Consider the following 22,209-nt stretch of genomic DNA (forward strand, 5'->3'; position numbering starts at 1 on the left):
TCATATGAGGTCAGGTCATTTTCGTGACCTCACCATTAGGTATAAGTAAGTCAATGGGGATAAACTGAAAACTTTTTCTGGCGCCGGGAACGATCGATCTCCAACTATCTCAAGCACACCGAATCGTGATTTCATGCACTCCTTGCAAGGTTCGATGCGTCACTTTTGCAATGTTGACCTTGCGCGACGTCATTTATGAAGTTATAAGGGTCTTATTAGTTTTTCGTCAATAACTAGGTACCGATCAAATTGAGCTAGCGAGTCGGGAAAGCCACCTATGGACTCAAGAAGACCTGCCGAATCGAATGATATGCGACATGACCATGACCTCCTTCGACCAATTTCGTGACCTGGGGACGCCGACCTGACCGTGACCCGAGGTCAACACCCTAAGTTTACCTCACCCAAACAAAAAGTATATCATTCGACGCGCCTGAGAGAGTCGAACACGATGCTGGCAAAATCGCGGCTCTGCGGCCATTTTTTTGCGAAGTTATTCACCAAAAACGGAACCGTGCCTTGAGGCACTTGACCTGACCTCAGAGGTCACCGGTTTTTGTTTGTTTTGTTGGGTTAGGCCCTTTCGGTCCAATGAGACCATTTCAGAACCGGAAGGATGATAGGATATAGGGGGAGACATTGGTCTGGGCAGGCACCCTAGTGAGTCGCCGGGGCTGAGCCCGTCCAGAGGACAGGCCACCCAGCCCCAAGGCACTCACTGCACCCGGCTACGGGGTGCGCTCCCTCGGGAGCAGCGGTGCCGCTCCAGGGGAGCAGCCCGCATGAGATAAAGTTGCCTGTCCAGCCCGGAGGGGGTTGCGGTGTAGAGGAGAAGGATTTCAGTATCCTGAGGATAGAAGCACGGAACGGTGTCAGAGGTCACCGGTTGACCTAGGACCATAAAATCGGGTATCGATCTCTGCGTCTCGTAACGGCGCACACGCTCGTTTTACCGCGACGCGCTAGCTCCACCTGGGGCGAAACGGCGAAGGGGGTCGTACCCGCCCCCCGCCCCCTCGGCCAGCGCGTATGTAGAAAACCTATAGGACCGGGCCGTGGAGGGTTAAACTGACCTCTGAAGGCCCAGACCGTCTAAAAGTCCCACACCGGCCTCTGATAAGTGATAGTCAATCAGCCCAGTTGCAGTGGTCGCTGATATAAAACCTCTTAAAAACGTTATAGGCCTGGCTGAGCCTAGCTGGGCCGTTCATGCTGATTTTTATAGGTATATTGAAAAGACTCGCTTTGCACGTTTCACGCTTGCTCGTAATGAAAAAGTTGCTGGATGCCTCTGGAAGTTGCATGGGTGCCAACGGCTGCGGAGGACAGGGGAACGCGTCCATCAGTTTGAGTTTATGGACGGGAGACTCCCTGAAATTGCAACCAATTTATTTCTCTTTTTTTTGTCTCGATTTATTTTTTACCTCTGAGCATGTTTGCGAAAACAAAGTGGCCGAAATCCGAGGAGAAATCGGATTTTGGGGGTAGGTTAGGTTTTGGACCTCTGGGACCCTGGCCCCCCCACTTTCGAAAACGTTCCTACGCCTATGTTACACCCGACCCGACCAGTTAAAGCTGTAGCATGGAAACTTACTAATTTATTTTCTCGAGCATCCATTCATTATTCATTGACAATGCATCTGAACTGGTTAGGTGGATACGATAACCCTAGCAGAACCTATATTTCTTTTCAGGCTGATTCGTTTTATGCCTCAATTACCTACTTTTTCGACATCGTCTTAGGATGGCACTTCAGTTGAGTAAAAGGGTTCAGTAACGTTCATTTTATCTTGGCTCTGATAGTATTGCGGGACTCGCCAAACCAACAAAAACACACAACTCATTTATTAACAAAAACACAAGCAGCTAGAAAGTGATTTCAGCTCGACAAAGGTCCCAGCCCATTGTCTACCTGCGATCTGATAAACATGGTCATCTGACAAAGGCCACCGTTTGTCTGACCGTTAACAATCGGCGTCGGTCATTCCGCCTGAACGCACCGCTTGCACTCCGCTCTCGACTGTCTCTGAGAGGTAGCCAGGTGCGCACTAAGGTAGGGTGGCCGCGAGTCCGTGACCCTACCTCCTGCCCCTGGAGGTGGGGTACGCCGGCTCATTACTGTGTCGGCTACAACACCGGGGCATGTCAAGGAAATATCGAATTGTTGACTTATATCGAGCGGTGACAGAGGTTCCCTGTCGTTAGTGAATAGGTAATGAATGCATGGGTCGGTTAAAGTTGAACACAACATCAACACAAGAATGCAAAATATAAAACAAAGTAGCTATAAGTAGCTATAGCCATTCATCCTGTTCGACAGCAAGCGCCAATGAAGGAACAACGTTGGAAGCCGTGTAGCCATTTACCATAAAAAGTCGCGCATCCACAGAACGGCAGCTTATAAGAGACAATATACCGTCACGCAGTGCATGCCGCTGTCTCACAAACCTACCATAGCCCATATTCCATGCTCTCATTGTCCCTGTATCACAGAGCGTTGCACGGAGCCCTCCATTGAGCCTCACCGATCCCTGCCGCGATGCTCCAATCGGCGCAGTGTTCCAACTATATCCCGGCGCAGCCATCACTCATCGTCCATCATTAGCAGCGCCATTGCCTTGCCAGTGGCGGACGCATACAAGATAGCGGCGAGGCCTACATTTTGCATGGCGAGCTGCCGGCACCGGTCGCGGCCCGGGGAGACTGGGACGGGTGTCGACCGAACGCGAGAGGGAGCAGGGGGAGGGAGGGACAGAGCTGGAAATACGACAGCCGTGCCACGGCCATTTGTAACACTTTTGCAGGGCAATTGCCGGAGAAAATTGCGAACGCCGTCGCCGTGATAAATACTCGGACAAATTAACGCCAGTGGCGGCCGAGAACGGCCGCCCTATTGGACCTTTTTCTTTATGGGTCAGACTTCCCGATAGCGGATGAAAAATGGACCCTGGAACGTGCCAAGCCGGACACTTTCGGTGTTGATCCACAAAAAGCTACGTGATAGCCGCGCGAGAAAACGATGATAAATGCTCTCACTTTATATTGATAACGTTCGCTGCACACTGAACACTCACTGACTGCGTAGCATACCGAGGACCATCAGGTATCACGTTCAACATTCACTCCAACGAATTCTCGGCTAAGACATCGCGTACGATATAAGCAGAACGCTGAAACAACCGACCATACCGCTTGCACTCCTCACAAGGCAGTATCGGGCGTTCCACACACACACAGGGCAGTATAACACTTGTAAGGCAGTTGAGCAATGTAAGGAAGCAGAGTAGGGAGCTTCTATGAGACTCTGTGGGACAACCATAGTCATTTGACCCGGCAAATGTATGGTGTCGTTACAACATCGATACAAAATGGTTTCAGGACCAATATGAGGTCCTTCAAAGCACGAAGATTACAGACATCAGAGTTCAATCACACACACAGAACACAGATAAAAAGGCTGGGCTTGTACTCTGGTAAGATATAACAGAAAAGGATGTATTTCATGGTTTTGTGAGAGGAAAGTGATCTGATATCACATCTCGGTGTAGCATCCACTGCTCAAAGTCATGGGAAGCAACAGCTGCTCCCACAACGCTCAGTAGCAGCTCGCTTACGTAAATGCCATAAGGCGCTGTCTTTTACCTGCTTTAGTTACGTTTAAAGGCATTCTGGAGGGGATCGGGTCGAGCGTTTGCAGCGTACCACACGACAAATGATGACAAACAAAATGCACACCGAAAAGTATCCCGACCTAAGAAAGGCAAAGGTGGAAATAAAATCAAGCACGTAGACAAGCGGACAGCTCGCAGATCACGCGTGGAAGATAAAAGGAAAACTGAGCGGATGATCAGACGGAAAAAAAAAACAAAGCGAGTTAAGTCACAGACGAGATCTCAACGGATTAAGGAACGATGACCATTAAATGCCAGCGATGCAAACAATATCAAATGAACTACGACGCAGTAAGCAACAACTACATAAAAACAGCGTAAACGCACGGTATTCTAAAATTGACAACGCTAGACGTGAGAACTCGAGTTACTAACGCTGCAAAAATAATGCACATAAGGTGATCGCTGGTGTTGGAAGCAAAGCAAAGCAAAACTCAACATGGTACGAATAAAAACACTGTGAAACTTCCAACACCGCACAAGTCTGATCAAATGATCAAAACGCTTCGTTCGTAATGTAACAAACATAGTGGTGATTCTAGAAACTGAGATGAATATAAAAGGGCGTGTTTCATTGACGAAATCTGAGCCCTCGATTGCCTCTCATGAGACCACAATAGTTCAGCCAACTTCGTCAGGATCAGCGATATTGTCCTTCGTGGATTTCTTCATGGACAAACAGAGTGTCTCACTGGCGTCAGACACAAACTCACATTTCAACAGCCTGTCTTCCAGCGGCCCGGCCCGTCCACCGAACTCTCTTCACACACAGAGAGAAACACGGGCTTTCGGGGACGTCTCAGCCATACCAACCGAACTGATAAGTCCCTAGCTCCACACCACAGGAAAGCGCCTCTCCACCAGTCGCTGAGCGGCCCTTCCCGCCACCCTCGTCTGCTCCAGCCTGTCCTGCCGTCTCTCGCTGGGTGACCTACCCGCTGTGTGACTGTCCGTCCTCTCCCGCTGCCTCCCCTAGCTGCCGTCACTGTCCGAGCTGGACAGATCGCTGGTGGGCGGTTCGAGCGAGGTGCGCAGACGCACCCGACAGTTGCGGTTGATGCTGACGGCCGGGTAGAACGTGCCGGAGAGCTCCGTGAAGGCCACGCCGCCCTGGAGGAGGGAGAGGAGCCGTCCGTCAGTCATGAGGCCCACGGAGTGCGGAGACAGTTTCAACCCGTGACAATGACGTATTTGGGCATTATGAGACAATCATACCGCATACTTAGAGGTGTATCGAGGCGTTACAGTTATAATAACCCACTTCATGTCTTTTAACGGTTCGACTGTCTCTAACAAATGTTGTCTGATCATGTTAATGGTTCGACCAGTTTATATCACTTTAGAAAGGGACACGTTAGAACGACAGAAATGCCAATGGGCTAAATTTCGCCCAAGATCGCAGTGTCATCAATACCCCTGGCAATAAAACGCGCCTGGAGCTATATAAGTCTGCATCCAAGACCAGCCGGAGCATTCCGGATACTTAGGGCAGCCTCATAGCCTGCTTTCGGTCGATTAGAAAAAAAAAATCAATTTGGCAAAACGGCATATGAGATCTGGATAAGGATAAAATAATGTTACAATGATGCTTATGCTTATGCCATTCGAATACCAAAAAGAGGATTGAAGACGAGCAATTACGGTCACCAAAGTTAATAACAGCAGTGTATGATGAAATGAGAATCGCCCATGTCAAAACTCACTTCTCATTTATTAGGTTTGATAAACAGTTACATTTCCATTCCACGATTCGTGAATTTTCTTGTGCCATGTCCCAAGGATATGAGTAATCAACAGCAAGCAGCCTAGTTTGCCCACAACCACAGCACAACCAACATCCCCATCAAATCCCTCTCTCCAGCCTTCCTGCCTCTTTCCTTCCTTCATCATCATCCCTCTCTCTCTCTCTCTCTCTCTCTCTCTCTCTCTCTCTCTCTCTCTCTCTCTCTCTCTCTCTCTCTCTCTCTCTCTCTCCTCCCTCTCCCTCTCTCCACTCCACCCCGCCTGCCGTCTCACCTGCGGCCGCCCGTCGACAAAGAAGCTCAGTTGTTTGGTGGCCAGATCGAGCAGTACTCCCACCACAGAGCCGGTGCGCACCCCTCCCTCAGCACGGCCCTCGTGCCGGCCCGCGTGCATGAACCACGAGCGCTGGGCGTCAATGTACATACTCCAGCCCAGCGAGTCAGCTCCTGGGGGACCAGCGAGGGCGGGGGTTAGTGGTGGGGGTTGTGCGAGCTAACTGGCTTAGTGATATGCTTAAATTGTGGATCGTCAGGCTTTTGGTATGTCTAAGCTACCCTAAAAGACTGGCAATTAATTAGTTCACCTTTGTCGGATGTAGCATGAGCGGATTAAAATATGATCCGATTTGAACGACTTCGCTCATGATTACAGGGAGCTCGTACGGTCCGATCAAAAGAAGCCGCGGTGGAAGCTCACAACGGGTAATTAATCAATTTTAAAACAGAGGCACGAATACACCATCAGCATGAATGGCAAAACCTGAGCCTTATTACAGAGACAGACTGCAATGTCATCAAACGATAAGCTACCATTGCAAAAAAAAAATGAAAGGCATAAGTAAATAACAAAGGAAAGCTGCTCCCAAATTCAGAAAGTACAGCCGACATGCCTAAGCAATCTGCAAAACTACGATTGCTGAGAGCGAAGTGCCATTTTAATTTCATTGTAGCTTATTCCTTCTTACCGAGCATCTGCGACTTGGTGACATCGAGCCGCGCCACGCCGAACGACGGGTCGGCGTTACCGTCGTATCTCTCCAGAGTGAACTCCCAGTAGTGGGTGCCGCGGGAGAAGCCGGTGGTGGCCAGCGCCACGCACGGCTCGAAGCTCTCACAGGTGACGGCGCTGTCCGAGTCGGAAAACCGCAGCTGGGGGTGGGAGACGACCGGGTCCAGCGCGAACCACGCCACTGCAAGGAGGAGAGAGCGCAGGGTCAGTCGGGGGAGGGTCGAATGTGAACTACGCCACTGTTGGGACGTAGAGCACAGAGGTCAGTCGAGGAGGGCAATTTGGAGCCGGGGAGGCGGCATCACATCGTCTCGCTATCAAATCAAACGCAACTCCCAAAATATTGCAGCAAGCTGTCGGAATACACAGCAGTCAGCGACTCAGCACCAAATCAAGGTGTATTCAGCGCCTGGTGCCTAGTGCCTTCCGCCTACCAACTTTCTCCACACAACAGTTCACAACTCTGCTAATAGATGGCAGCACGATAAAAGACAACCCAACTCCCGACCACCTCCCCAAATCTCCTTTCCACGCATCCCTCTACGTCCACACTCCCCACCCAGGCGAGTCAGTCAGAACACCAGCTACCCCCCGGGTGCGCGCGACAGACAGTCCATCCCCGTCACTTCCGGCGCGGTACGGGGCGCCGGCGGCGGGCCCAGCTGAGGACAGAGGTCCACTGTGTGGGAGTGACGGGCGGAGCTCTGATGGGGCGGCGAGCGGCGCGTGGCGACCAGCTGTGGGGGCTGAGACGGTGCCAGGGGTAGAGAGATAAAATGGGGAGCTCGAGGCTGATAGGAGGGCGGAGATAGCGGCAATGCCAGACTTCTGAGAGGGTGGAATGAAGAGATGGCAAGAGAACAATGCGCGGCATGGTTAAAAGAGCAATTATGAAGTAGAATTGCAAGGAAGGAATGAAGACAGATAGCCCGTATACTTATGAGGAACATAAACCCAAGCCACTACACAAATATGAGACCAAAGACACAAGGAGCTCAAGACTCCAGTTGGATAACGAGACAGTGATGACCGGACATGACCAGTCAATATATCTGGGATAGGATAGCGCAGAGGCCACCGTCAAGGCAGTTGGGTTGTTTCAAGAGGAGACGGAAGCGTTTCTCACCCTCAGCCGTCTGCAGTCTGACCGGCTGGCTGTAGGGGCCCGGCCCGGTGGCGTTGTAGGAGCGGATCCGCGCCCGGTACACCGAGTTGAAGTGTAGGCCGTCGATGGTGCAGACCGTTTGGGAGCCGCAGTATACCTCCTGTGGGGCAGAGAGGGAGGTGAGACACCGATCAGAGGCCTGAGAGGCACCGAGGGAGACCAGAGGTGGGTCATCAGCCTGAGAGGCACAGATAGGGAGGTCAGACATGGGTCACTCTGGTCAGACATGGGCACATGGGGTAGCTCTGGTAGTAGACGAGGTTAGATGTCATGTCAGAGGTCAGCTTCAGAGAACAATCAAGAATAGGCCAACACGGACTGCAAGTCACTGAGAGCCAAACCGGGATGGGGTGCCATACGATGGGAGTTCACACGAAGGTCAGAGTTCGATCATGAGCTGCCGTCCGTCACTCACTCAAAGGGCCATGTAACCGGTCACGTATGAGCATACGATTCTAACAAAACACACCTGAGCGTTCATAACCCAATCCAATGCATGCATTCCATTCAGCTCATACACAACTACAGCACAGCGTCACCCATGGTTCCAACATTGCCCAAATCTCCGTCCGACCACACACACAGCCGTTCCATTAGCTGCCGGGCAGCCGCTGCGCTAGTTGGCAGCTCACCGGGGACCCTGAGACCCGCGCTATTCCCGTCGACACCTTGGCCAGCGGCCACTAAACAGCACGCGCCCGCACTCCCACCGCCGCGAAACGCAGGCTCGTGTTGCAGCGAGAGGACGAAACAAAGGACTCCAGTGCAGAATATCTGGGCCACCTGCGACAAAATAGCGGCTAAAAAACGGCTTCCGAGGCACGCCGGGATTAGTTTGCCCATTACCGTCTCCGCAAGAGGAGCTCTTCAGATGGCGGAGTGGTATTCAATGATGCGTGGGGATATACCTAAGTCAACAACAAAAACACCGAGTCGAAGATGTTTGTGGTAGATTACTTGGTGAAGTAGTCAGGTAGTGACTAGTGACCCATATTATAGTAAGTGTTTACCTTTTTGGTAGGTACTTACAAGGTCAAATAAGACTTAAGCCGTTTCTCATGTGCGGCTCAAGAGAGGGGATACAAATTGCAACAGCAATTTTCTCGCTGTCATGCTGGGATTCTTATAACGGATTCTAATAAAAGCTCCTCTAACCAACATGTTGGTTGCCGGGACAGATACCAGCCGTTTTATTTCACAGCCATTGCATTTACTGATCAGATAAACAGCGCGATTGACTGGAACAACAAACAGCTCTAAGTCCTCCTGTTTTATATCTCGGTCTCGTGAGTCTGACTCACCGTTCCTTTACTTTCCCTCCCAACCATACCTACTCGTCAGGCAGCCTCCCCTCGAACCGACACAGCTCGGTCCCCGGAGAACTAACCCTCGTCCGCCCTTAGCAGCCCGTCCCCGGTCTATTGAACGGTGAACAAACACACCGGAGTCCCCCTGAGACGGAGGGAACTCAGCTCGACCCGCGGCGCCGCCTCGGGCGGTCACCGGTGACGTCACCGATCATTACCGGCCGTCTCGTATTCCCAGTGACGTCATCGGGTACTCGCCCGGGAGCGGCCGGCTGGGTCAGTTAGAAATCGATCCCAGATCTGGGCAGCGTGCGGGCAGCTAGGCAGCTCGGCGACAGCAGGCCTGGGACCGGTGGGCTGAGCTGACAGTCTTGGGCTAATAGCCTGGCAACTGCACGGCGTCGGCCTGGCAACCACGCACAACACCTGCTGTTTTCAGGCATCAGATGGACAGTTTTTGGCCTAGGCGGCAAAACACGCAGACAGGTAAATGATACCAACGCCGCTGCGGTTGGCAAACGCATCAGGCTGACTAAACCGAACTTATCAGTTGTGAACGAGCCTGACATCTGTTGCTATATTGTTCCACGTCTTTTTTCTGCAAGATGCAAATCACTCCAATACGCTAAATCATTCGTACAATGCACGTAGTTTTCGTCAAGAATATGATAGATGGTTCGTCCGTCATGATTCAATACATTGCATTTTCGCAAATGGTTTGAAGAAAGTTTAGTCTTGAAGGACGTCAACATTGACAAATGTTTGCTTTGGTTACCACATTCCCATAGTTGTCTAAGCGATATCTAGTTTCCCGATGGGGAAACGAGGTTATTGTTTTCCGTGAAGGACAACTCAGCACCGCAATATCCGACAAAGCCGGCCTACAGAAGCATTCCAGGCATTCAGTTCTGCACGTGCAGTGGTGTGGTGTCACTCCGGTCAAGGAAAATATCGCAGCTCTTGACGCACACTGAACCTTATCACTCAGTACCGATAGTTGCTGAAAGAAAACTTCGAGAGCCAAATCATACAACAAAGCCTGGAACAATGCATTGCATGGGTACGCCATCATAGCCCTCGGAAAATAATCCGGCTCTGAGAGAATTAGCCTGCCTGCTACAATACCATCGGATCACGAAGGCCATCGCGAGCTGTACAATAAATCCTAATCACAACCAAATACTCCGGAAAACACACAGAGAAAGTACCTAAGCCCAAATAAAATCCAGTCACCACTACTGTATCCAACGACGGTCCATGTATACTATCCTATTCAATACAAAGCCCGAGCGTGTTTATGTCGCTCGCCGGCGCGCCACGCGCCGTGACGCGTGACGCCACACCGTGACGGTTCTCACCGTGAAGGGTCCGCCGCCGCCGTCATCCAGCTCCAGGACGTGACCCTCGACGAAACTGGCGGCGTCGGCTCGCCACGACAGGACCACGCTGTTGTTCTCTGAGCAGCACTCCTCGTGGACGATCACCGGCGGGCCGGGCGCTGTCGGGGAAGGGGTGGTCAAGCACGGTCACCCAAGGATGGAGGGAGAAGTTGGGTCATACACGAGTCACATATCAATGAGGGACCGTGAGCCGCCGATAGAGGGGGGTGTCATGCACATTTTACAAACATCGTGAGGGATATGTCACTTCTTCTTCCTTCTCCTGTGGACGGGTGGATTGAGACACCGTCCTGGTTCGGATAGGTTATGTGAGAAAAGGCAAAAACAAACGTATAAAACTTAAATACATCGGTATGCATTGCGCGTGCCTACATTACTCGAAACGCTAACGACACGATACGCTTACAGGATTTCCCGTTCTACAACACCTTACATCGCACGAAACAAACAACACACTTGATACACATTACGACACCTCGCAAAACACGACACAAGAATACCATTACCACCACACACGGGTCGGGATATTTGGACGGTGACAGTAGCCACGGAAAGCCGCAGCGCACACAGCACGGCGAGGTCGGCGGCGGCGCGACTGCCATTACGTGCTCGCCTTGGCCCGGAATCCCGGCCCCATCGGCCACATTGATATGCCGCTCAGAAAGCTACCGTTTTTGCATGTCCTGTTAGTAACTGATGATTTATACAGTCAGCGAGGCAACAGAAAAGTTCAAATTGGCACGTGCATGCAACCACAATAGACAGACAAAATCATGTATGTAAAGCTCGTGACGGTGTAAAGGCAGCACCGCCACACGTGATAAACGAAACAACACGGCATGGTGCTGCATTTTAACCACTTGTCATGCAAGTTCATGAGCAACTGCACATTGGCACCTGGACTCGACAGACGAAAAAAAAAGCGCTCACGTGCACGGTAACAATGACCCCCGTGCAGGAAGGCACGATGGCGGGCATGACGTGCGGTCGGCGGAGCTGGACGGACGCGCCGCGTAATCAGGGCGAATCATGAAACTGCCCAGCCAGGCACGAAGTCAGCGGTGATTTAGGTCCAACTGATACACATCCGAAACTGCGCCCGTTTGTCGGACGTGATTTTTCGTCCCGGCGCATAAAATGGAATGGTTTATGTGTAAAAACGGTGGGGCGTCTGACATATTCGGTACTTAATGTCGGGAAACCCACTCACTGTGCATAAGTGCAGGGTACGAACATCCGGTTTTACCATAGATAGTCACAGCTTTCCAACCATGAAGGCGTGCCATTTCAACCATTCACAAAAACAGCATACAAACAGGCATATAGCAAATTATGCGCTTCATGAAAATAATCACTAACATATGTAAACCTCATTCATATGCATTATATCATGCATGCCATTACAAATTTTGTCTCATATTTGTAACATTCCTGCTTATCACATGCATCTAGCTAAATCATCATATTATCTCCCGACCCCATCAGCTAGGGTTACTCACGTTTCATCTGCATAAAGGACATGTGTTTGATGGCGTGCTCGACTGAGGTTGTGTCCAGCGTGAGTTCCACCTGTGACTGCGACTGAGACTGAGACTGAGTGAGAGCCTTCAGCTCCTCGTCAATGCTGAGAAGAACTGAGTCGGCGCGAGACTGCAGCTTGCCGCCCATCTGCGGGGAGGGGGAGATGGTCAACATTAGGTATAGAGAAAATAGCGGCAGAGACAGTGTCAAAATTATAGCGAAAATCATAATCTAGATTTGATATAGGGGAAACAGGTAACGTCAAGGAAATGGGGATGGGCATAAAAAACTTCCACGATCGAGACCCAAAAACGAACATCGGCAACAGTGCCACATCAGCACTAGCCATGCCAAACAATAAAAAAGGTAACAGGCAACAGTGACAAATGGGTGGCTTAGCACACAGAGTAAACAACACGAAAGTTTCTGTCCCCAACAGGACAGCTGCCCTACTGCAGTTGCCTGTATACAGCACACAGGTGCAGTCAGAACGGTGAGCACTGCCGCAGTCAATCCCGGATGAGCCGGGCCGCAGTCCGGAAAACACCGCTGTATTTCCAGACGCCGCCAATTGCAGGCCAGACTCAATTGAATTCGCTGCCAAAGTTTGCGATTACCACCAGCCAAGTTGCTCGAGGAGATTGACTTTTGCGAGCGAACAAAATGGGTATACACAGAGTTCAGAGGCGGAGTTATTTCGCCGGGGCGGCGGTGCGCACATTATCATCGGGTGGTCAGAGACCGAGAATGTTGTCGATGAATAACTTTAAAAAAGCGCTGTAAGCAAATAGTTCAGACATGAGGCGTTAAAATAAGCAATAAGCACAGCATGCTCGAAGTTACAGCAGTGATCAAACCTGCTTCGCTAGCTTTTCCATAAATCTGGCAGCTGTATCCAAGGCAAGCCCCGCATTTCTGTGACACAATTACCGGCTACCGCTAGGCAAAGCCCACTTCAAGCTTTAATCTGCTCCCAGGTCGGCTCAATTTACATCCAGTTGGCTTCCCTCGCAGGCGAAGCCCCAGCCATTCGTGGAACCCTATATACGGCCTTGCCTGGAACTGTGGAAGGATTGCCAGGGCAACGCAATGATCTTCGTCAATTTCATGGGCCTCCTTACCACTATATCACTGCCCACGGGCTTTCTGTCACTTCAGGCAGCTGAGCTGAGGGCTGCTTTATAATAGACTGAGATCCTATAAACGTGTGCGTGCTTGCATGCATTGACTATCATACTGACTAACGCCACGCGTGCGATGATATTCTGGGTCATTCCTATGACGCCGGGCTCGTTGCGCTGATGCCGGCACGCCGATTTCCATGCCGTATCAGCGACTTCCATGCAGTTTCCAGGCGCTCACGGCGGCGCGGACCGGCGATTTCCATGCGGCTCTCAGCGGGCCTCATCTCGTAACCCCGCGTCGATACCATGTCCCCGGGCGGCGGCCCCATATCGCCAAACCGGGACGTTCATGTCACTGCAGTCAATTTCCATCTGCGCGGCGGCTGAGCGCCCAGTCATTCCACTGATTTCCACTGCAGCCCGGTAGCGGTGGATCGATGCCATCCACAGGTTGGTTTCCACTCAGCGGCGCCCCGGGGCTGGGATCTGATACCCGTCCGCTCCCATCCCCGGCCTCGGGTCAGCGCCGGGCGTCCAGTCATGGCGTCTGGTGGACGGAACAGGTCGGTCCGGTCCGGACTGCCGCCGGACCGTCGTGACTGGGGAGCTGATCAGGGACGACACGGCCGGCAGCGGCGTGACCGTCCGCAGCGGCGCCGCCAGGCGAGCGGTGACGGGGAGTAAACGGTCAGAGACTGACGGGAGGAGTTGGCGGGCAGTGGCGGAGCTAAGATGGGCAGTCGAGACGAGAGGCAGAATCAAGACACTGGTAATGGCTACGATTTAGAACTAGAGTAAGAGTAAGTAAATGAAAGGACGAGCGGTGAGGACGCCGATTGAAGTCGAGACAAAATGATAGCGTGGGGAGCTAAAACGATCCTAAATGACGACACAGATATCGAAGTATGGAACTATACTCAGCACATCCAAATCAAAATGTTCCCCTAATTCAAAATGTTTTGACCTTTCAACTGACGATTACGAGCTTCCTCGAAATCATCGAAATCACAGACATCAAAACCAAGTTCCATGCTACCATCGGACTCAACACAATTAAAACTGGAACATTATGACCCCACTCTGCGGAGTCAATAACCGTCCTGCTCGTATCTATGACCCCCGGGCCCCGGTCATCCAGGGCCGGGCGGCCGGGCGGCGGCCACTGGGCACTATCAGACGATGGAGTGCCGTCTATGACACCCCGGCGGGACCCGGTTCATAGCACCGGATAGACTGGGTCCGCTGGAGCCCCTGATCGGGGCGGTAACTCAGTGGTCCGTGACCGGAGCGGGCCGGAGGTCGGGCCGGGCCGGATATTGCGGGACGGGTAACGAACGGGCTCGGTAGAGCTGCTGGGAGACAGTGTGGAGAGTGGACCGAGGAGATGAATAGCTGGAAAGGGAAACAGAAGCCATAGCTATAACCGGTGATAGCAATGATGCTCGGTTATGTCAGGCAGCTGACCTTACACCAAGCAACACGAAATCTAGCGTTCGCCGAAATCTCGCTAATATTGTCCACCAAAAATGCTATCACTTCAATCCTCCAAGAAAAACGCAAGCAACAAAGAAAATACTCAGCATGACGCAATGCACATCTGGCGCGGTCTCCACAACTTCCCGGTAAACCCTCTTATCTGAGCCATTATAATCCTCATTCCCACCACACGACATAAAGCTAGGAGATTCTCCTTTCCGCACAACCAACTCCCAAACCACATCATCCGAGCCTCAGACCACGTTAACCACATCATTATCTCTCCATCTGTGTCCTCGTCTGTGTCTCCAGCGCTGCACCCACCTGCAGAAAGGCTACGCTGTTGGGCTCTTTGAGCGTCTCGATGCAGAAGCGCAGGATTCCTGTGGTGCGCTGGATCTGCCCGGTCCACGAGGTGACCTGTTCCCTGGCCGCAGCCGTTTTGCGCTGGCTCTCCTGCCGGACGTGCGCCAACAGTCGCTGTTTTCGGGCCATCACTGCGGCCACCAGCGCGTCGCACTGGTCACTGATGGCCTGCTCCAGAGCGGCACACGACTCCTGTGAATAACAGACGGTTCGGTCGGTCACACGTAAATGAAAGAGCGTGCAGGTTCCAGCAAACAACTCATGCACATAGCGATGATCTATATCGGTCATCTGGACTTATAAATAGAATGGAAGTTTTAACCTACGGGCTACTTCAACTTTCACGTTTATAATACGTTAGTCATGTTCAGAAGGGTTGACGACAGTAATTCACCAACTATCTATTTCCCAACGACGTGACTCGTGACCCGGCCGATAACTGCCAGTGTCAAGCTCGTGACCCGGCTGGCGTCCCCTCCCTCTGTGACCCATTTATCCCCTCCCTACTCACGCCGACGGTCTCTGGTGCCTTCCTCAGTCGGTGGATGACCTCTGTGGCAGATTTGGCCCGCTCGGAGAGAGACTGAAGTGTCCGCGAGAGCGCCGTCTGCAATAGGCCAGAACAGGGCGTCAGCGGCAGAGTCAACGGGTTAGACAACCGGGGACGGTGGGGCATTCCACGGAGCCGTGTTGTCCTTCACGCCGCCTTTATGGGATGGCAGACATACCAGCGGCACCGCCGAGCGGGGCACAGGGTGCTGGGGAGAGGCGCCCGCCCTCGCGGTATCCGGCGAGGGTGGAGTCCAGAGGGGAGGGCTGCTCCTCATATGACAGACACAACAGCGGCCGGCGCCACCGCTACAGCACAGGAACGCCTATCGCGGCGGTACATGGATGCTGGTTCAGCGAGCTGGTACTAGAAAATCATCTCACTCTCTCATGGTCAGACATCCACAGAGATAGCCTTCTCTGAACAGCGCGCATGCATTTTGGCGCAATAAACTCGCAGTGACATCAGGTATGCACTCCCGGACACAATCCTATTAAATACAGCACGGACATGTCATGTATGCATGTATTTATGCGTCGGAGGGGCTGCAGCGGCGCGACGACATTCCATCGTGAACATTCATTCTCCGCGGTCGGGCTGGTTAGACGATCAGCAGCACGATAGCCCGGCGGGCCGGCGGCGGTCGCTGCAGCGCTCCACAGCGCCGTATGCTGCGCGATCCGGCCACAAACACGGCGTCTGTTCAAATTAGATTCACGCCAACACCGCTCAGAATTAGCCATCCGAGCTGTAATTAGTTGTAATTGTCGGGGCGCCGGGCGCGCCGGCGCCGCGGCGGGTGCCCGATGGTGGGAAACACGCCGAGCGGCGCCGGGAGGAGGGTGGGGGAACGCGTGGACCCCTGCGGCACCCCGCCGACAGAGGGAGGGACGGAGGGAGGGAGGGAAGGGGAGCGACGGCCCAGCTATGCGGCCGGAACGGGGAGAAAGAGAGAGAGAGGAGGGCATTCAGCGCAGAGGGGCGTCCCGCGCCGCGCGGCCGGCCGGCCCTTGTTTTTGTTCGCCCGGGGACGAGCGGACCGGGCCGGACCGGCCGGGCCGGGATAAGCCGAGGCCTTGTGAACCGACAGGGTTCCAGGAAGGCTGGTCGGCCGGCCGGCGCCGTGTGCCCAGGTGTTCCGTCCAGGGACACGCCGCACCGAGCAACCAGCATGTCACCGCCGGGCCTGTCACGACCATGAGCGAGCTTTGAGCAGGCTCTGAACGGACCCGGCCGGCCCAGCCGCTCACACGGGCGTGCCTCTTTGCAGAGGTGCGGCCAGCGCTAAGCAGATCAAACAAAGGAGTTACCAGAACCGTGCTGATTGGGCATGTTTCGTACAATTACTTTGGACTGAGTCGTCCAGAAATGCGGCGGCCTAGTAAGCTAGTGCGAGTTAGATTTCACTGGGGCCGAGCCCAGACGAAATCCAATCAGCCACGTGCCGCCTGGGATTTCAATCGCAACAGATACAAGATATCTCACAACATGAGACCACCGGAGTACTGAAAGAGGCCTCACTGACACCATGTCACTGACATCGTGTCCATGTCACTGACACCGTGTCACCGACATCCTGGCTGACACACCACACCCCAGGTCGTCAGGTGCTCTGAGAGGCAACCACTCCCCACCCCGGCCTCAGTACACGGAAAGTCGCTCTATGAATTACGGCCGGCGTCACGCCTCACTGAACAGAACATGGCAGTGATGACACCATCCGCGAAACTTCTCAGCTGCGTGGCGACCTCATCGATACACAAAACACGGGAAATCGGGCCATGTACGGGCCACTGATATCATTTTACAAGCACCGCCGAGTGAGAATCGCATGCGAGCGACCGAGCTGAATGGGTGTCACATGCAGGTGGCTGCGATAGAAAAACCGATTAGTGGAGAAGGCTACTCATCGAAGCAGTAGGTATACGGCGTCTTTAGATCGGGGAGATGTATCATGTATCATGTATTACAACAATCACGAATGCCGGTTGGCCCTGGTGATGTTAAATCTGGTTCACACATCATGCACACATCAGTATCGCACATACACAAAAGTACATACACACAAGTACATACCTACTCACATTACTACTGATTTTAGATTGATTCATTCTGCATTACTCATGAGCAATTTCAATTACAATCACGTTTACGATTCGTCGGGAGTCGTCGGGATTCGAGATTCGTCGGGAGTTCAGTGAAATCGTTTACTGTTGTTTTATGACGCAAGCCACATGGCAGGTTGATATATGCACAGCAGTTTGTGCCAAACAAGGAATACGAGTACCTATATCATCGATTGTGAAATCGATTTTACATTGCAGGAAAAATGTGGCAGCCATTCAGTCGAACATCTGAGGCTGTAAACAATACAGGGTGGACGAGGAATGTTCATTGTTCGTACACCTATGTTGTTCACAATTATTCCATGGCAATATAAGAAGAGAGGCGTAACACCATATGCGTAGCGCCAATCCTAGATGGACAAGGAGGGAAGCAAGACGGTCCAACCACAAAGAAACTAAAAGTAACAGCGCGTCCTCACATAAAAACTCCCTCCCTGCTAGCAGCGCTACATCTATGAGCGTATTTCACATTAGCTGCTAACCACGTCTGACAGTTCGGCGAAGCAGCTGCGCTCCCTCACTGGCGGGCCGATTTTACGACACCATCCCAGTCACCCGGAGGATAAAACAGGCGGCGTACACGAGGTCCATTGAGCTCCAAACGACGCCGGGGCGCGGCACAACTGACCGCGGCTCGCAGCTGGCGGCTGTGATGGGACATCCGCCCGACGACAGGCAGCCAGCTGGACAGGTAGCCACGCTATCCACCACCTGATCAAGATACTCTCCGCACCAACAGGTGGATCCCGATTCCCGAGAGAACTCGGCGATCTGGGACGGGTACCTATACACGACCGGGGTTACATGACGATACGAGTGATCAGTTGGCGGGTGACGGTACGGCATATCATCACGGCTGACGGGACAGGAGACGGAGACGGGCAGCAGCTGACGGGCTACTCGGCAGCGTCTGTGGATATCGCGATATAAAGATCGATTGGTTCGTGTAGGCGGGAGCCGGTCGATACGGCAACTGATCAGGCTCAACCGGTTGTATTATGCTTGCTCCACCCTTCTCCCCGGCATAGAGCACAGGATGATGTGGTGATGAGATGACAAACACCTTCTCCTCTCTCTCTCTCTCTCTCTCTCTCTCTCTCTCTCTCTCTCTCTCTCTCTCTCTCTCTCTCTCTCCTCTCTCTCTCTCCTCTCTCTCTCTCTCTCTCTCTCTCTCTCTCTCTCTCTCTCTCTCTCTCTCTCCCTCCCTCCCTCCCTCCCTCCCGTCCCGTCAGTGGGGGTCGTCTGTAGCCGCGCGGCCCGCTCTCAGCAGGTGCGCCGCGGAGCGTCTCCACTGAAGGCCGGCCGGTGACCAGTCGGATCGGTGCACGGCTCGCACCGGCCGGCCGCGCGGCACACCTGGACGGCGGGGGCTCCGCTGGGGGCGCCGCGCCGCGGGACACAGCCGCGGGCACCGGCGGAGCGGGCGGCGCGGACACCACGGTCTACCGCCTCCCGTAATCGGCCATCAGCCCAGGGCAGCTGCGGTCGGTGGGACGCCGCGGGCCGCCGCCGCGAGATACAGCGCTCCGCGGCGCCCGCCCGCCTGACGCCGGCCCACGGCGCGTCATCTGATACCGCACGGTCCACACGCATTATGTATGTGGCACACACGGCCGGCGCTGCCGCGGCTGTTTTCCCATGAGCCGTAGCTATCGGGGACAGGAGCCAAGACAGAAGGCCGCAGCGGGACGGAGGCTGGCGCCGAGGGAATCGACTCTCTGTCTTTGTTGTTGTGGGGACGGAGAGTGGAGAAGATATTTGCTGCCTATTCAGGCCAGCCGGGGCAAAGGACATCTTTGTGCCTTGAAACGAGGACACATGCCTACGTGACAAACAAACAGGATGCATGTATGAGCGTATGCACCTATGCACCGTGCACACTGCACAGCCCACAAATCTGCAAGCCAGCGTGAGCAGCGTCGTTTCAGAGCTGCAGGGCGGCGCTCCGCCCGATTTGATTTAGTCCCGGTGCCGGAGGTCACATTGCCATGCACAGCATGGTGCACGGCGCCGGAGTAGGAGGCTGCCGAGAGGCGGCGGGGCGGGCTCTCAGAGACCGGGAGACGCCCTCACGGATATCGGGTGCTCCACACGGCCGATACCCATCACCGTGTCACTGAGGTCAGCGCGGGGAGCGGCGGAGAGGGAGGACCTGACGTGTTATAATGCACGGCAGGTGTACGACAGGAGCGGCTCTGGCGCACTCCACCCTGTCATGGGTGGAGAATGTTTGAAAAAGTTACCCCGGCCGGCGACCGATAGTCGCGGGAAGACGATATACTCACGTTGTTCTCAACGGTCATCATCAAACCCCTATTCTGACGCATGGAATAGGATGCTGTGTTTGTTCAAGGATGAGCGTTGAATCCGACACCGTAGTTTTTTCAGTTCGCGCCGGCAGCAAGTGCAGCAGCGAAAGGGTGAAGCCGCAGGAAGAAGAAGCAGCAAGCGTTCGAGATACGGCACCGGCAAAGCGTTCCATAGGGCTACATCTGACTGACGGAAAGCCGGCTCGGAGCTACCGTTGGATTGAAGGTGTGGTCCGGCGCTGCCCTTGCCGTCTACCTACCAACCGGCGTGACCGGTCACCCTTCCTACGCCAAATTCTCCCTCTTTCTCCTTCAATTCAGATCCAATTATCCACCACCCAGCCGGGATACCTAACGGTGATACCTCCACGCTTGGGGCCTAAGAACCTGACTTCGGTCGGGTTCGTCAAGCCAGGGCGTAACAGGCTGCGTCTTCTATGAGCAGCTGGAGCTTAACGAACGGCTTTCCAAAACTCACTATCTCTCATCAACCTACCGACCTTGAAATTGCCAAATACAACCACTAAAATTACATCTGTTTAATTTTCTATTCTTTTTTTGCGCCTGATTCTCCACTCTACAAATAACTCTAACAGACATGGACTCATACACCACCACAACACAAGACATCGAACTGCACCACCTCGGCTCCTACGTCGTCGGCCAATACACGGACCCCCGGCTGAATATGGCCAAGGAGTCCGCATTCAAAATAAATCGCACACTCACAGACATCACAAAAAGCACTACGCTACGCATCACACCCCAGCACAAATGCATCCTCATCAAGACATCCAACGAGACACAGACAAAAGCACTTCTGTCCACCACCACCTTCGCCAATCACGACGCATCCTTCACACTACACCGGACCCTCAACACGACCCGAGCCACTATCCGCACGAACCCGCTAGACACACCACTAGCAGTCATCGGAGACGAGTTGGCGTCCCAGGGCGTCAGCTCAATTCGTCGACTGGCTTCCACCCACCACTACACCATCCTGCAACTCACCTTTAACACCACGATCCTACCTCCTCACGTTACACTACAACACTGCCGATACAGCACACGTCTTCACGCGCCACTGCCCCTTCGCTGCAAGAAGTGTCAGCGCTACGGTCACGGAGAACGTGCTTGCACCTCCCGTACTGCACGCTGTGCACGTTGTGGCGAGGGGCATCCGTCAGAGGGGTGCACTCGTCCCTTCCGATGCGCTGCCTGTGACGGATCGCACCCGGTCACTGACTCCAAATGCCCTAAGTGGCTATTTGAGCGGGAAGTGACCAGGTACGCGGCGAGCATGCATGTACCACCAGCCCTTTCACGCACCCTGGTCTCCAAGGCACCACCAGTACATCTAGCCGAAACATTTAAACACGCAAACGTAACAGGAAGCACCTACGCCTCAGTCGCTTCACGCACCAACGCAAAACTCCAGCCACTAGCACAGCACCCACCGAGCTGTCGCCGACCTGCCCTCATCCCAACACCACCTCACCCACCTCGCTGGATCCCCACCAGGGAGGCCCTCCTTCCTACACCGCCCTATCCGCCTCACCCCAGACCGCCACAGGGATGGAGAGTGCCCGGTCCGCTGCCGGGACCCCCGTTCTTGAGGCGGGACTTCCCGCTCCTACCTCCACCTCCACACTGTATACCTCCCACCCACCCTAACCAGCCTCCGCCCACCCGACCCAAGCCTCCAACCCGCACCACTGCAACCTCCACAAGCCCCCCACCAATCACCCAGACCGTCTCCACTTCCACAGACCCTCCTCCTCCACCCACTCTGCGGTCTGTTTACACGCAGACTGACCCTGATTCCCATCCATGCTCTCAGAGCAGCTCCAGCCTATACATCACTCCCTCCAACCCCTCAACCCGATCATCCGCTTCGAACCCAAGTTCAGGCCCAGCCTCAAACACACGGATTCCTCGTCCCATCTCGCCTCCAAAACACGTCCGCTCACGCTCTTTATCTCCCGTTCAGCGAAACATCGAATCCCTCCACCAACCTCTTCCCTCCCCTCTCATGACACGCGCCTACCGCAAACGAAAGGCGAGGGATCTGGCTGACCAATCCAACCCTACTCCAGTCTCGCACTATGTGTCAGAGACTACTCATATCAACCGCGCAGTTCCCTCTAAATGACGCACTTGCTACAATGGAACACACGCGGGCTACTTACGAAGTGGCCGGAGTTCAAAGGTGAAATTCTCCGAACGAACCCGGTCCTGGCTGCACTCCAAGAGACCCATTTTCGAGATTCAGACCAATGGTTTAAAATCCCAGGGTACACTTGGCATACACATAACGTTAACGAACAAAACAGACGAGAAGGAGCGGCCATCCTCATAGCCAACAGTGTCCCGCACAATAGAGTAGCTATCAACACACCACTCAATTGCGTTGCTATACGTTTAAGGATAGGCTACACAC

The 22,209-nt window shown here is 53.6% G+C and overlaps 1 protein-coding gene across 1 annotated transcript in view; it reads right to left on the reverse strand.

Moving 5' to 3' along the window:
• Positions 1-3,025: 3,025 nt before the first annotated feature.
• Positions 3,026-22,209, reverse strand: part of LOC122393893 (E3 ubiquitin-protein ligase TRIM9-like) — a 42,440-nt gene continuing 23,256 nt past the window's right edge. Inside the window, exons 2-9 of the mRNA XM_043390333.1 lie at positions 15,293-15,388; positions 14,740-14,973; positions 11,794-11,962; positions 10,253-10,392; positions 7,549-7,687; positions 6,379-6,603; positions 5,688-5,860; positions 3,026-4,781 (exon numbers count right to left, since the gene is read on the reverse strand). Coding sequence (XP_043246268.1) covers positions 4,644-4,781; positions 5,688-5,860; positions 6,379-6,603; positions 7,549-7,687; positions 10,253-10,392; positions 11,794-11,962; positions 14,740-14,973; positions 15,293-15,388 — 1,314 coding nt within the window. The 3' untranslated portion in view covers positions 3,026-4,643. The remainder of the gene's footprint in view (positions 4,782-5,687; positions 5,861-6,378; positions 6,604-7,548; positions 7,688-10,252; positions 10,393-11,793; positions 11,963-14,739; positions 14,974-15,292; positions 15,389-22,209) is intronic.

This window comes from Amphibalanus amphitrite, unplaced genomic scaffold (genome assembly GCF_019059575.1).
Source record: "Amphibalanus amphitrite isolate SeventyFive unplaced genomic scaffold, NRLGWU_Aamphi_draft 000561F_arrow, whole genome shotgun sequence".
Taxonomy (NCBI): domain Eukaryota; kingdom Metazoa; phylum Arthropoda; class Thecostraca; order Balanomorpha; family Balanidae; genus Amphibalanus; species Amphibalanus amphitrite.